This window comes from Patiria miniata, unplaced genomic scaffold, assembly GCF_015706575.1.
Source record: "Patiria miniata isolate m_02_andy unplaced genomic scaffold, ASM1570657v1 HiC_scaffold_22, whole genome shotgun sequence".
In the NCBI taxonomy this organism is placed as follows: Eukaryota; Metazoa; Echinodermata; class Asteroidea; order Valvatida; family Asterinidae; genus Patiria; species Patiria miniata.
In genome coordinates this window covers 17,729,637-17,745,353 of record NW_024037061.1, presented here as the reverse complement: position 1 = coordinate 17,745,353, position 15,717 = coordinate 17,729,637, and the positions used below count along the sequence as shown (strand labels likewise).

The 15,717-nt window shown below is 41.0% G+C and overlaps 1 protein-coding gene across 2 annotated transcripts in view; it reads right to left on the bottom strand.

The window, feature by feature from the left end:
- Window positions 1-1,728: 1,728 nt before the first annotated feature.
- Window positions 1,729-15,717, bottom strand: part of LOC119730292 (synaptic vesicle 2-related protein-like) — a 49,581-nt gene continuing 35,592 nt past the window's right edge. The window contains exons 13-15 of one of the 2 annotated variants that reach the window (XM_038203111.1): window positions 14,932-15,021; window positions 3,916-4,029; window positions 1,729-2,811 (exon numbers count right to left, since the gene is read on the bottom strand). In XM_038203111.1, the coding sequence (XP_038059039.1) occupies window positions 2,767-2,811; window positions 3,916-4,029; window positions 14,932-15,021 (249 nt within the window). In that variant the 3' untranslated portion in view covers window positions 1,729-2,766. The remainder of the gene's footprint in view (window positions 2,812-3,915; window positions 4,030-14,931; window positions 15,022-15,717) is intronic. The other variant, XM_038203110.1, reaches the window with a different exon arrangement.

Sequence of the window (15,717 nt, the reverse complement as noted above, 5' to 3'; positions counted from 1 at the left end):
GAGTAGACCTAGACCTACCTAAGCACCAAAGATGACATCCAGAAAAATGTGTTATGTATGATAAACAAGACACACAAAATCGGTTACTCACGTTACAAAAATGTAATGGGGATAACAGTTATTAAATTTTTTTCAATAAGGTAATTACAGCCCAAGGAAACTCAAAAGTACATCAAAAATGTAACGTGAGTAACCGTGGAATTGCCCATTAGGTTTTTTTTCTATTGGCAGTTTTGTGTTGTGCTTTCATTGGGATTTCCACAGCATCAACCAGTTCAATACAAAATAATACCTTTATACTGTAATGCTTTGAGCCTAATGAATATCATTTTAAGTACTGTCTTCGCACCTGTTAAAGCAGGCAAATGGCAATGCTGAAAGACTTTACTCAATATACATTTGTGCTTTAATTTTGTCGAACTTACACCCAAATATAGATCAATCCGAGCACGTTATCACCTCCATCACGAAGGCCCCCTTCAATGGCAAAACTGTTGTGCTAGCTATTGTACGTGTCTCCATTAAAGGGGGCCTCATGCGTGTACAGTGACTATGTACCTGGATTCATCTATACATGTAGCGTCATATGGATCAAACCTGATTATGTTCTAAGTATGTGAATTGTTTTTCTACCATTTTTTTCTCGACTTTATTTTAAAATATATCACAGAAACATGTTGTCATGAATACATGCTCATTCTTAAAGAAATCAGACAAACTATGAGAACAGGGGATAAACTGGCTACTAATTTCCAGATGATCCCCCCAAAATTATGAGCCTTTTTAGAAGAAATGTTACAACAGCCTGTTTTCAATGAAAGACCTTTGATAAAACGTCCCAGTATATAAAAGAAAAAGAATATCAGTATCAAAGTGTAACTTAAGTTGACTGAAAAATTCACTGCTCTTATATGGTCACATTTGGTAGACAAAAAAAAATATTTTGTCTGCTAGATAAAAGATGACAAGAATACATTTGTATAATATTGGATGGGTTTGAGGGGGATACAAGAATATATTGCACGATTTTATAACAATATTTTGTTATAGCGGGTGCATAATATTCTTGTGTCACCCTCCTCCCAAAAAAGCCATCCAATATTATTATTAATATTAGTTTATATCAGGCTGACTTGATCCACGAGAAAATAATCTAGCAATCTACTTGTAACTTATTGACATTCACATCATAACCACAGACAGTAAATGCTGAGATAGTTTTTCCCCCAGAAAACATGAAAGGCAAAGGTATCAAATAAAACCCTGATTCAAATTGATAGCAGTTCTGCAGCCTCAACATTTTAAGGAATTGTACAACAAAATTGTTTGTTAATATACCAGCAACCAATATACATGTACATACACTTCACATCTTATTCAGTTAGTAAAAAAAAAATTTTACAAAAATCTTACAAGAACCCTTATGTGGGTTTAATATATCAACACAAATAAGGCCAAAAAAAGAATAAGTTGGTCTCTGGTCAGCGCGCGCGTTGATTTTAATCATGCGCGTCAATTTTTTTTTTTCCAAAACGTTCCGTGGTAGCTCCAACAGCGCCCTCTATTGCCGCACCTCCTCAATTTTTTTTTACCAAAGAGCACCAAGGAATGGGAAATTGCACCAAGGCAAATGATCGAGAGCACCAAGGCAAATTATGGAGGACACCAATGTACATGAGGACACCAAAAAAACAAAAAAATACCCCACCTTGTCTGTACAATCCAAGCTTAAAAAAAAAAAAAAAGCCAAAAAAAATTCTGGAACTTTGGTCTGACCAGAGACCGAATATTTTTTCTTTTGGCCTAAGTGTGGGCAACATAAGCCATTCAAACAACAGTGCGCCATCGTCAAACATATTAACTCAAAGTCACCACTTTGAAACTTAACAGTCCATACTTGCTACAAGTGTTGTCTAGTAATAATCTGTCCATAAGTGCTATCATAGAAAACAAGCATTTTTGACAAATACGAATTGTTGAACTTTCATAGAAAATATCCACTTGATATTATATATCCACTTGATGTTATGCCAAACATCGGTCGACTTAACGATTGCAAGAAATTAATGCCTATATTTGAAATATATTATGACGTTCCACCCACTACATTAAATAGTATCTAAACTCTTACCCAACTTTTTTTTTTGTATTTTGTTTATTTATAAAATAGAGTGCATTTCGTCAAAATTTACAAACTTTTTGGGTTAGAATTTTAAAACAACTAATAACAGAAATCTCAGTGTGATTAAAGGGGCATTAGTTTTTGTTAAATCCAGCAGTTCCCATTGTTTTCAACATTATTCAAACTTTGTATTTTAGTCCAAACTTTACTTCACAAACAATGACAAAGTTGGTGCTTCAAAATCTAATTAGGTCAAAAAAATTATGGTGATTTCTGGCCACTTTCGAGAGCTGCATACTTGCGTGCGCGTACTTGTTCACACCCGACTTTTTTTTAACGTGTACAAACCTACTACTGAGCATCCGGACCAATTGGCAATGAGTTTGAAATGTCCCCCCCCCCCCCAACTCCCTCTTTGCAACCATTAAGGGGGTACTTGTGCACGGAGCCTATACATGTATACTACTGCACATTGAAATGATGGCAGCGTTCAATGAATAAGTGTGTTATTTATAAATCCCAAACCCCCTAACCTTGCAATCTTCTGCGATGAATACTCACGTATCTATTGCTCATGTGCCTTAACTGTTCATGTTGATTCCAATGAGCTTCAGACTGGGCCAAAGCCCATATGCAGTTTAATTTCATTTCTGTCTGTGAAGATCTTCCTTCAATTGTTGAACAGAAGTCTGAAAGCAAAAAGCAAATAACTTGCTTAGTTGGACAACAGATATGTAAAACTTAGTACTCATCAAGATACATGTACATGTGGAAAACAGTACTTTTTGCCAACAGTCTAAACGGAATTAAACTAACACAGTCTAGCTCAATGGTCTTCTTTCCACTCAAACTAAACCAACCCCAAACCATATCCTACAATACCTCACAGAGTCAGACCCTGGCCAACCAAAATTAAAACATCCTACCCAATTCAAGCCCTGCAAAGGGTAAGGCTATACTGATCCAACAAATTACTTGTACAGTTAGGTGCAGCCCAGTACATCCAGCCCAGCGAAGCCAAGCCAAGCAAAGCCCAGCAAAGCCAAGTCCAGTCCAGTCCAAACAAGCCAAGCCCAGCCCAGACCAGCCCTGCATTCCCAGCCAAGACCAGCCCTGCCCAGCCCAACACAGCAAAACCCAGCCCAGCCCAACGCAGCCCAACCCAACCCAACCCAACACAGCACGACCCAGCCCAGCCCAACCCAACCCAACCCAACCCAACCCAACCCAACCCAACACAGCAAAACCCAGCCCAGCCCAACCCAACCCAACCCAACACAGCAAAACCCAGCCCAGCCCAACCCAACCCAACCCAACACAGCACAACCTAGCCTAAAACAACCCAACCCTTAACCAGAGCTGCCAACTCTCCCTGATTCTGCAGAAAGTTCCCTGAAAATAAACCAATCTTTCCATGTTCTGATGAACAAATTTAAAAATCTCCCTGATTGTGGAAAAAATCTCCCTGATTGCAAGATGCAAAATGTTGGCAGCTCTGGAACCCATCCCAGCCCAGCCCAGCCCAATGGACCGATCCAGTAAGCCCCGCCAACTGCGCACGTGGGCAAATTACCACGTGCTCCTCTCCAATGCCACGCTGCATTTTCCTGCCGCGCGCAACATACGCGCATGCACGCATGTCGGACTTCTGTGCACGCACGTCGGACATAAATCACGGCTGTGATTGGTCAGTACACCATGGGGCGGTGCTTACTGGATCGGTCCATTAACACTTAACCCAGCCCAGCCCAGCCAACCAGCCCGGCCAACCCAACCTGACTCAACCCACTTACCAGCAACTGTCGTCCTTTTGTCTCGATGGGTAGAAGCATGCAGGCAATCGCACACAAGACGGCAGTCACACCGTAGATACTGAAAGCTAGTGCAGGCGACCCAGCAAGCAACACCTACATGTAATCAAACCAGGAAAGAGATAGTGTTTATTACAACCAACCACTACAACGCCAAGTGTTACCTGTCACCATGAAATGAGCTTAAAGTTGGAAATTGCCATTTTGCAGTACAGTGGGGCAAAGCCAAAATTTGAAAGGGTGGTCGAATTGTTGTTTTCAGGTGAACCTCAATCTGTAAGTCCTGTGCTACCTGTCTCCAATTGGTTTTGTTCTGTCAGACGTCTTTAAAACCTTTTTCGTCCCATTTTTTATGAGTTGACTGTGCATTCACTGTAACACAACTGCAAGATTTTTAGTAAATGCCATTTTCTCAAGGATCAGTTTGACCACTTCAAGTAAGTTGGTGGTCTATATTTCCGTTACTAAACTCAGCGCCCCCAAATGTTATATACCATTAGAAATCTCTTGTTCTGCAGAATCCAGAAATGTGAATATCTTAATTCTTAAAAAGTCAGACTTTAAGCTCAATGATGATCAACAAAGTTTGAACAAATGTTATACATGTACTCAAAATTTTAAACACTTCAAGTTTCTGCAAAATTAAACGTCAAAGTAAATGTATTATTATTCTGCTCTCAAAAATGTTCAACTGTTTATAGTGACCCCTTTGAATTACATACAAATTCACCAAGGGCTATTGGAGCAACAATAACGTTTACCAAAATATGTTATAAATATGAAAATTATATGCCGTCATACAAGAAGTCAGTGACGGGTGTCTATAGACCTTATTTTGTGAAAAGGCAGATCCAGAACCAAATTTTCAAAGGGGGAGGGGGGGGGCAAAAAGGGCTCGACTATTTTTATTTTTTTTTTTAAAGGGGAAGGGGATTAGGGATAAAATATCATGCACTATTTCCACATTCTATTTCCACTTAGTAATAACAAAACTAAAAGGTATGTGCAGCTCATGGCTTGTGAGAGAGATACCCAACATTTTTATTTATTTCCTGAATATTAGGAAAAAAAGGTGTCTTCATTCCTCCAATTAAAAAAACCCAAACTGTTGAGGGGGGGGGGGGGGAGGGTGGCCCCCGTTGGCCCCTCCCCCTTCCCTGGATCTGCCAATGATTTTGTGATGTTGAATTTTGAGTGGCCCTCAGCCCTTTCCCATGCAGTAAATGCATACATACTTTTGCATAATGCGTTGCCATCACTGTAACATTCATTCAAATTAACCCTACATTGTCCTAAGCAAACATAAATTCTGTGCCAGGTTGTTTTTGCAGTCAAAATCAATCAAGTGACCATTTTCAACAGTTAAGAGCTCCCAGCCAGGGTGACTGGCTGCGACTGTTTATGTAACTTGATACAGCTCTTCTTTGACTGTAGGTGATCGATGAGACAGCTGTGCCTACCAGTTGCCTGCTTTCGTCTGTTGACTGAATTTGACTAGTCAGAGTGCTTTGTTGAGTTTGTCAAATGTACACATTTAGTTTTGCTCACAAGTGGGAATAACGTTAATTCAATTTAATTTAATTCAATTTTTCTGTGAACTTTTAGTCAGGAGAGCCCCTTGACTGAGATTTCATCTCTCTCAGATGATCCTTCAAGAGCTTCTATATGTTTCTGTTGTTGTCTTTAAACAATTTTTTGTCTTGGATTCACAGTCTATGCCGAGACATAAAGTAAATGTAACTGTATATAACTGAATAAGAGAATTAAATTAAACAGTAGTTCTGTTAGGGAATGGGAGGAGTTCTTTGTTACATCCGACTCTGGTTCAATCAGACTCATATTCGTTTTGAATCAAAGATGAGCCCCGGTCATTTCAAGGTACGTTGTGAAGCAAATTAAGATCTTGGATTTCTACTGCACAGTTTGCAGCAGCTTTCATGGCATCTGTGAATTATTTACCCGTCTTTACCTTGCCCACCGGGAAAACAATGAAAACGTTTTCCTTTAGACATGTTAGAAGCGCTCAGTATATCCGTAGCCATGAAGAGAGATAATGTACAAAACACATACAGTCGAGTCTCGTTATAACAAACTAGTTCGGACCTAGCCAAATTGTTTGTTATATCAGAATTTTGTATTAAGAGGAACATCAGTCCCATTCAGACCAAGGCTGTATGTTTGTTATAACCAGAACTTTGTATTAACAGGCTTTGTACTAACGAGAGTCGACTGTACCAGCACACATGTACAGCCTGGCAAAAAGCCTCAGCTACTGATGAATGAGTGAATGCATTATCCCATGTGCAGTACTAGTGCACACATTATGCATCGTGTTTTCCAATGACATACGTATGTCGTGCGCAGTGAAATGGTGATGTCAGTATAAATTATGATAGGTGTCCCTTCCTCTGGGTGTGATATACTGCCACTACCAGTAGTCAGTACATTGTTGTTTGACCTCGCACTGACACCCTGATCCAGCGCAAAGAAATCCACTTCGAACAAAATCCTTACTGGAGTATGGGGGAGTCCAAAGTATGCCTGACTGGCAACATTGAATAGGAAAATTTCAGTTGGAATAAAAATACACATGATGTACTGTACTGCGCAATTTTCATAAATGAACATCTATAATGTAAGAAGGCAGAATTGTTGCAGCCATACTAGAGAACAGTTACTAGAAAATATGAGAAGGTTCTCACAATATGTGGTACATCCGACAATGCTGACGTGGCATAGCAAGCCTGGGGGGGGGGATAAGGTTGGGGGGTTTAAGGGAATATTTACGACCCCAATATTTTGTAAAGAATGCACTTTTCAAGTGGTTGTGAAATTATCAGCAGCATTTTACGAGTGCCCTTTTTGGACTTTCGCACAAACGTCAGCAAAAAAACCCCGGAAAGCGCCACCTAGTGTCCACTTGTGTCAATGACTGTCTGGTTTGAACAGCGCTCCCTTAGGAAAATGGTACCAGCTCTCCCTCCCCCCCCCCTTTAATTTTACAGAGACAAAGTGTAGTAGACAAATAAAACCCGTGTACATTTCAGCAAAGATGTGCGAGTGCCCTTTTACAAACTCCCCCCCCCCCCAAAAAAAAAAACAATGACCATTTGCAATGCCACTGTGCTGTCTATTATCGAAGATGATTGCAGAATGTTTTGCTTAGATAAGATTTTGCTGACATGCTAAGCATATATACATCTGTATGTACATGGCACGTTATATACTTTGGCGAGATTTTCCGATAGTCAACACCGACGTTTGGCAACACTGCACATGTGAGGAAAGTCAGGTGTGTCAAAGTTTGCCACGTTTGGGAACTACACTATACAACAATCAGATATTCTGGTGTTTTCTTTTTTTATTTGCAATGCAGACTATTTGTTATTATACTTTAAACAGGTCAATTTTCTGGTACTACTCTGAGAGGGAGATAAATATGGCATCAGCTCAACCTCAAACTTGTCCAATCTGCCAGGATGATATCAGGCAGCCCAGAGTCCTTGACTGCCAGCACGAATTCTGCCTGAAATGCCTCCAAGAACTGCAGAGACAGGATCCAGAAACAGTCTGTCTTCCGTGTCCTGTGTGCAGACATGTGACCAACTTTGCAGGAAGAAACGTTGCCGACCTACCGGTACCTGATGGCTCCATAGCATATGTCTCCTGGGAGCCCGGGGTCACACCAATATGGGAAGAGCTTAGCAAAGATCCAAGTTCAGAGAGTACCTGCCAAGCCTGTGATGAGAACAATCCAGCAATTTCGAAATGCGAGGACTGCGATCATCTTCTCTGTCAAGAATGCAAGTGGGCTCATGGACAATTGACAGTGATGAAATCTCACAGAATACACATGCTAGATCAGTCTCCTTCATCCGGGATGCAGACAGGACACAGCGGCAAGCAAACAGTTATTCCAACATGTGGAAGCCATGTGAGTGAGCACATTACTGACCACTGTAACACATGTGGGCAATTAGTGTGTAAACTATGCTCTAAAGTTGGTCAGGCTCATAATGAGCATTCTATCATCAGCCTGGATGAGGTTTTAGACGATTGCAAGCAATGTGATAGAGAACTTAAAGCTGTAGCGGACAAGACCAAAGCTGAATTCAACATGACCATACTTGAGGCAGACAAGTCTCAAAAGAAACTGGACAGCATGTTTGAAAAGACAAACAAAAAGATCTCTGAGAGGGCTGAGGAAGAGGTTGCCAAGATCAGAGCAGAGGAGAAGAAGCTGAAGCAAGAGGCGATGACGATCTACCAAGATCGAGTCAGGACTTTCGACTCGGCTCAAGCTGCAAACAGTAAGGAGATTGCTCAATGAACCACATGCAACGCACACTGAGCCAACGCACAGCTCAGGCAAGTCCCTTTGAAGCTCCAGATCTCAAGAAGAGCTTCTTGCAGAGCATCCAGGCTCTGAAGCAGAAGCAGCCAGCCATGGTGCCTGGGGAGATTTTGTCCTCCCTGGACTTTGACAAATGTGTGGAATCGCTCGGAAGGTTAGTGCTTGATGACAAGCCATTGGCTGCAGAGGCAACAGACACGCTTCACAATTGCGTCCAACATCAGAGAGAGAAGTGGGAGCAATGTACGACAGAAATAAAGACATATATTGATGAAAATTGTGAATATGGTATTACAAATGCATTCAGTGTATCAGCCTTCTCTGACAATCAACTGCTCACAGCACATGTTACAGATGATCAGCTGATGAAGAGTACTCCAACTGATGATGGTCAGTTATCTTTCACCTCTAACGTTGAAAGTTATTACTTGTTCGCTCACCATGTTGCAGTGAACAAAGATGACCAGGCTGTCGTCTTATATAGTGATGAAATCAATATGCAGCAAGAAATTCAATGTTCTCCATGAATTCACACCAAACTCCGACAGCAAACCAACATGCCTTGCCACAGATGATAGCAGCCTGATAGCACTTGGCTACAAGGACAAACAACAGATATCTCTACACAGCCCAGACGGCTCCCTAGTCAACAGACTGCCAGCTCCAATGATCGGCAATCACATGACCATCTTCAAACAGTGGCTGATATACACCAACCAAGCCAGAAAGAAGTTACTGGCAGTCAACTACGATGGTGAGAAGGTGTTATGTACTGATGTCAAGAGCCCGGTGAGTTGGTGGGGCCCTACTGGTTTGTGCTGCAATAGCCAAGGCATTATCTACGTGGCCGTTTGTGGCAAATGGCCCTCCCCTGGTCAGATTCAGCAATACAGCCCCGATGGCGTATACATGGATTGTATTATCGAACGATGCAGCACGGTGTACGGCATGACACTGATAAAAGATGAGACCACACTGGTGGTGGCTGCTAAAGAGGCTGTGAAGTTCTTTCAACGTGTATAAAAAGAGTATAGGCTCTACAGCAATGGGGTACATTGTACACTTGGCTGAGGCAAATATATTTCCCCTTACATCACCCAAAAAAAATTATATTCAATTGAATATTAACTTATCAGGCAAAAAACAAACTCTTAGCATTATATGGTAGCTGAGATTTTGGCCTAAAATTGCACCCGCTTGGGAGGACGAGCCAACACATCCCAGTTATTAAGGCAGTTAATTTGTACCAACAGTCAAACCATATATGGCCTTAATGCAATGCCACAGAAAGGATCCTTCGCATTAATCCCAAAAGTAGCTCACCAAATTATTATCAAAAAGCTTACTGAAGGATTTTACTGGTAAAAACACCCCTTGAGAATATTCCTTCTGGCTTGCTGTCAATTTTTGTAACATACTTAACCAAAATTATATGTCCCATTACAACTCACGTAACATGTCTCAACGATGATGATTGCGGCTGCATAAATACATACATGTACAGGTATCGGTACATGTAAGTCCTGGTAGGATATATTTATGAAGAATTGACATCCACAAATGCTGATACACATATAGGACCCCGAAGAGTGGTGCAACACTCATTAAAATGACACAAACCTATCCATGGAATTGCCCATTTATAATAGTATGTATTTTGAAATCAATTCTGTATTGGAGTTCATTTTATGATAACCATAACAGGTTGTTCGGTGACTGACTCTGACATCAATGGTTGGGTATTCAGATTACCGGTTCCAATGCACAGCCCTAACCTCTATGCAATATTTTTTGTGAATACAATTTCTTGCTCCCAACTTCAAGATGTTTTCAAGGTATAGGCCTCACCCTCAGAAAAAAAGGCCAATCTCTCTCCCATTCTCAGTTGCTTTAGTGAAGGTTGATACATGAAGGGCGGATCCAGAACACATTTTTTTTGGGGGGGGGGGGGGGGCAAACAAAAAGTTGGACCCCTAAAAAGTGGGTCCGACAAATCGGTGTGGGGTTCGGGGCCAGCTTAAGGGGCCTGAAAAGTTTTTGGTTTACTTTCTAGATGCTTACTTTAGACTTTAATCTTTTTTGGGGGGGGGGAGAGATGGCAGTGCCTGCCTTTATTGCAATGTCACTTTTTAAAAAAAATGGGTGCGTTTTGTTTTTTTAAGGGGGGGGGGGGCATATATTTTTTGGAGGTTTTTTTTTCTGGTCAGTTCTTTTTGTCTTCTTCTTTTATATTTTTTTAATCATTTGCAAAGGCCTACAGTTCATAACTGGCTGCAATTATCCTGAAAAAAAGTGATAAAAGAATTATATCCCTACTGTAAAATTCAGCTGTCATAACATGGTCAATTTTCTCGTCAAGATACATCCAAAGTACTCCATTACAAAAAGCCAGTTACCGGTACATGTATTCTCAAGTCTGGGCTGCCATTGACCCAACAAACATAAGCAAATCAAATCTTTATACATGTAGAATGTATTTACATGTACATGTATAAAAAATCTGCAAATGTGACAACACCCTAAAAATTTGCATATGAAAAGAAGGAAAACTGTTTTTCCGCTTTTCAATACATGTACAATGTACCACAAACCTGCCTAGTCTAGACATTGTTGTTTGCCCTGCTGACACCCTGATCCACTGCAAAGAAAAGCAATCTGAATGAAATCCTTACTGGAGTGTGGACGAGTCAAGAGTTTGCATGACTGGTGAAGTTCAATAGGCAAATTTCAGTTGGAATAAATACTGCGCAATTTTTTATACGTGTCACTTCCTCAAGAAATACTTCCACAACAAATACACGCAAGAAGGCAAACTCAGCTAAATGTTTCGTTCGCGAAGGAGCAGAAGACATCAGTTGTCGAAAATTACAAGTAAGATCAGAGTTTACTTGCAACAACTTTTTTTAAAATTTATTGGGGACTACATGTAGTTGATATTTTAAATGTTGAAAGTATAAAAGACATGCTTGGCAAGCCTGGGAATGTGAATGTACATGTACAGCAGGAAAAACCAGGAAAAAAACTTGTATCTATGAAACGGTATGAACGGAGTGTAGAAAGTCAAAGCAGACTTAGCGAAGGGCAGAGCTTAAAAATAAAAATAAATAAATAAAATACATTTACCAGACCTGTCTCAAAAGTGGTCTGATGGCCTGATTTTGAACTGGAGTAATAATTGAAAAGCCCTTTTATACCTTTGGTGGAAAGCGCTATTTAAACACCACACAAAAAGGATGACAAATTACATGCCATGTGTGTGGAAATTACAACTATATAAAATATTAAAAGGTTCTCCCATGTGGTTTATCTGACTACATTGTAAATTATTAAAGATGACATAATCACAGAATGTTTTGCTTATTTCAGATTTTGCTGACATACTAAGCATAGATACATGTACATAGCGTGATTTTCTAATGTTGTTTTGAAGTGCGTAGTGAACCTTGAAAGTCACCCTTTTAAATGAGCCCAAAATTAAGAAAATATTTTCTAAAAAACATATGGACACGTATTTGGATATATATGTGAGTGGAAATATTAAATGGAATGGTTTATTGCAATTTGTCAGCTATAAACACATTCTGTGCCCAATTTTGAGATGCCAACGTTTTTGAATTTCGGACAAAAATTTTGAGTCTAAACTTGTTCACAAGGATTCAACAGCAAGCATTACTGAGGAAATATCAGAACTGAATGAATTTGAAGCTTGTCAAGAAAGAGATTAAGCAAAATTGCATGAGGAAACCCAGGGGAAATGTAGTATGCCACATAGAGGAACTCCAATAGGATATTCTGGGGGGTTTGTTATTTGAAATTTGTTATTGTACTTTACACAGATCAATTTTTGGTACAAGTCAATGAGAGGGAGATAAATATGGCATCAGCTCAACCTCAGGCTTGTCCAATCTGCCAGGATGGTATCAGGCAGCCCAGAGTCCTTGACTGCCAGCACACATTCTGCCTGAAATGCCTCGAAGAACTGCAGAGACAAGATCCAGAAGGAGTCTGTCTTCCGTGTCCCGTGTGCAGATGTGTGACCAGCTTTGCAGGAAGAAGGGTTGCCGACCTACCGGTACCTGATGGCTCACTACCAAGTGTCTCCTTGAAGCCCGGGGTCACACCGATATGGGGACAGCTAAGGAAAGGTCAGAGTTCAGAGAGTACCTGCCAAGCCTGCGACAAGAATAATCAAGCAATTTCAAGATGTCTGGACTGTAAACATCTTCTCTGTCAAGAATGCCAGTGGGCTCATGGACAATTGACAGTGATGACATCTCACAGAATACACATGCTAGATCAGTCTCCTTCATCAGGGACACAGACCAGGCATAGCATCAAGCAGACAGATATTCCAAAATGTCGGAGCCACGCACGTAAGCAAATTATTGCCTACTGTAATACATGTGGAAAAGCAGTGTGTCAAATATGCTCTAAAGTTGGTCACGCTCATAATGAGCATTCTATCATCAGCCTGGAAGAGGTTTTAGATGATTGCAAGCAATATGATAAAGAACTGAAGGCTGTGGCCAACAAGACCACAGCAGAATTCAACATGACCATACTTGAGGCAGACAAGTCTCAAAAGAAACTGGACAGCATATTTGAAAAGACAAACAAGAAGATCTCTGAGAGGGCTGAGGAGGAGGTTGCCAAGATCAGAGCAGAGGAGAAGAAGCTGAAGCAAGAGGCGATGACGATCTACCAAGACCGAGTCAGGACCTTGGACACAGCACAAGCTCAAAACAAACAACAAGTTGTTGAGGTACAGCAAGTGCAACGTACGCTGAGTCAATGCACAGCTCAGGCAAGTCGCTTTGAAGCTCCAGATCTCAAGAAGAGCTTCTTGAAGAGCATCCAGGCTCTGAAGCAGAAGCAGCCGGCCATGGTGCCTGGGGACATTTTGTCCTCCCTGGACTTTGCGGAATGTGAGGAGCCGCTCAGAAGGTTAGTGCTTGATGAAAAGGCATTGGCTGCAGAGGCAACAGACATGCTTCACAATCGCGTCCAACATCAGAGAGAGAAGTGGGAACAATGTACGACAGAAATAAAGAGATGGATTGATGGACATTGGGAATGTGGTATTACAAATGCATTCAGTGTATCAGCCTTCTCTGACAATCAACTGCTCACAGCACATGTTACAGATGATCAGCTGATGAAGAGTACTCCAACTGATGATGGTCAGTTATCTTTCACCTCTAACGTTGAAAGTTATGACTCGTACGCTCACCATGTTGCAGTGAACAAAGATGACCAGGCTGTCATCTTATATAGTGGTGAAATCAATATACGCAGCAAGGAAGACAAGGTTCTCCATGAATTCACACCAGAATCGGACAGCAAACCAACCTGCCTTGCTACAGATGATAACAGCCTGATAGCACTTGGCTACGAGGAGAATCAAGAGATATCTCTACACAGCCCAGACGGCTCCCTAGTCAACAGACTGCCCGCTCCGATGATCGGCAATCACATGACCATCTACCAACAACGGCTGATATACACCAACCAGGCCAGAAAGAAGTTACTGGCAGTCAACTACGATGGTGAGAAGGTGTTCTGTACCGATGTCAAGAGCCCGGCGAGTTGGTGGGGCCCTACTGGTTTGTGCTGCAATAGCCAAGGCTGTATCTACGTGGCTGTTTGTGGCAAATGGCCCTCCCCTGGCCAGATTCAGCGATACAGCCCCGATGGCATCTACATGGATTGTATTATCGAACGATGCAGCACGGTGTATGGCATGACACTGATAAAAGATGAGACCACACTGGCGGTGGCTGCTAAAGATGCTGTGAAGTTCTTTCAACGTGTATAAACAAAGAGGTTGGGATCTACAGCAGTGATATAGACTTGTTTCATCTGGGCAAAAATGATCTTAAATTGAACAGTAATAATCCAACAAAACAAGCAAGTAACACTTCGCTTGTGATAACCAATTTTTCAGCCAAAAATTGCACCCGCTGGGGAAGACGAGCAATATGCCATCTCAAACATCAAAGCACATTGGTTTTAATTCAGTCTAAATAAGCGAATTAGTTCCATTTGTAAAGGTAATGGACACCATTTGCAAAAATATGTATATATTTTTGCTGATTCAAAGATCAACAATACACAAAATCTGAACCAGGTTATGAAAGAAATAGCATGTCAAAACTGTGAAAATGCATCTTCATTGTTCTCTACCCAAAGCAAGGTTTTCGTTCGGGAAAATAATCCTCATTTACAGATACGCTACCTTAACAAAAACTAAACACAAAATTAAACAAAATTCTGTCAATTTCAGCCAGTACTTGAGTAAATGGCCGCTGTTTTTCTCATGACATTTTGTTCCCAAACCATCACCAGGAAATGATGGTAATTATCGTCTTGAAAATGAAAGCATACTAGGTGCTGTGATTGCACAGAATGATCCTACTATTCACTTCCAATCAAGTAGTATATATTATTTTTGAATGTTAACAAGTAGTGTTCACCACCTTTCAAGAGGTAATCTCAACAATTTCGGACCTGAAAGTCAAGTGAGAGAGTAGTCTGATTGGTTGTACTGCTTTAAAGGTTAACATCAACAAATTCCCCAATCCCCAACCCATTTCAGTGAGACTGAATGTCAATCCATCTGAAGCATAGCATAGTTGTTGCCTTACCTGTGCAACGAATGGCGTGGTGATGGCTCCTATCCGTGCTGCCGAGCTACAGGAACCAAGACCGATGGCGCGGACGTGGGTAGGATATACCTGCAGCAAAAACACGGAGGAACATTTCATACAATGAACTCAGCGTTCTTCAAATCCTCATTCAGAGAGTGGTGCCTGATGGCACATCGTCATTAATTCTCCATAGAGATAACACTGCCAGGGAGGCTAACAGTTTGGAACAAAAACACAAACTTTGACAGTGCACATGATTTTCATATCCTCCTGGGCGAAATGGAAGGGTAATGACAGTACAGTGTCAAGCCCAAGGACACAACCACTGTATGTTCCACCATATGACCAGGTCGGAGGGACTCAATGAACTGAGCAAAGATTTTTCCCCTGCTTTTATTGTATAATTCTCTGTTCTTTGGTGTCATTTAACCCTCATAAGTAACCTCCACTTATCATTATTTTTAACTGTCAAAGAAATAAGCAAAACCTGAGATACTGTACCAATCAAGTTTCTTAAGAACTAACGAACACAAGCATGACAAGAGATGTTGTCTTTGGTTAACTATTGATATCAATGGTTTTGTTCTCCACTGACTTCAATCTTATGATAAGCATTGCATGATTACTACTTTATGGAAATGTAAAGAGTAGTGCACTGACTTGTTACCTCCGGTAACATTCACAGAGGCTCAGGCAGAATTCAAACATGTAATGTTCCTGGTTAGTAGAACACAGCGGTATCATTGTCAAATCCATCACAAATCCATCACAAGGCCATCACAA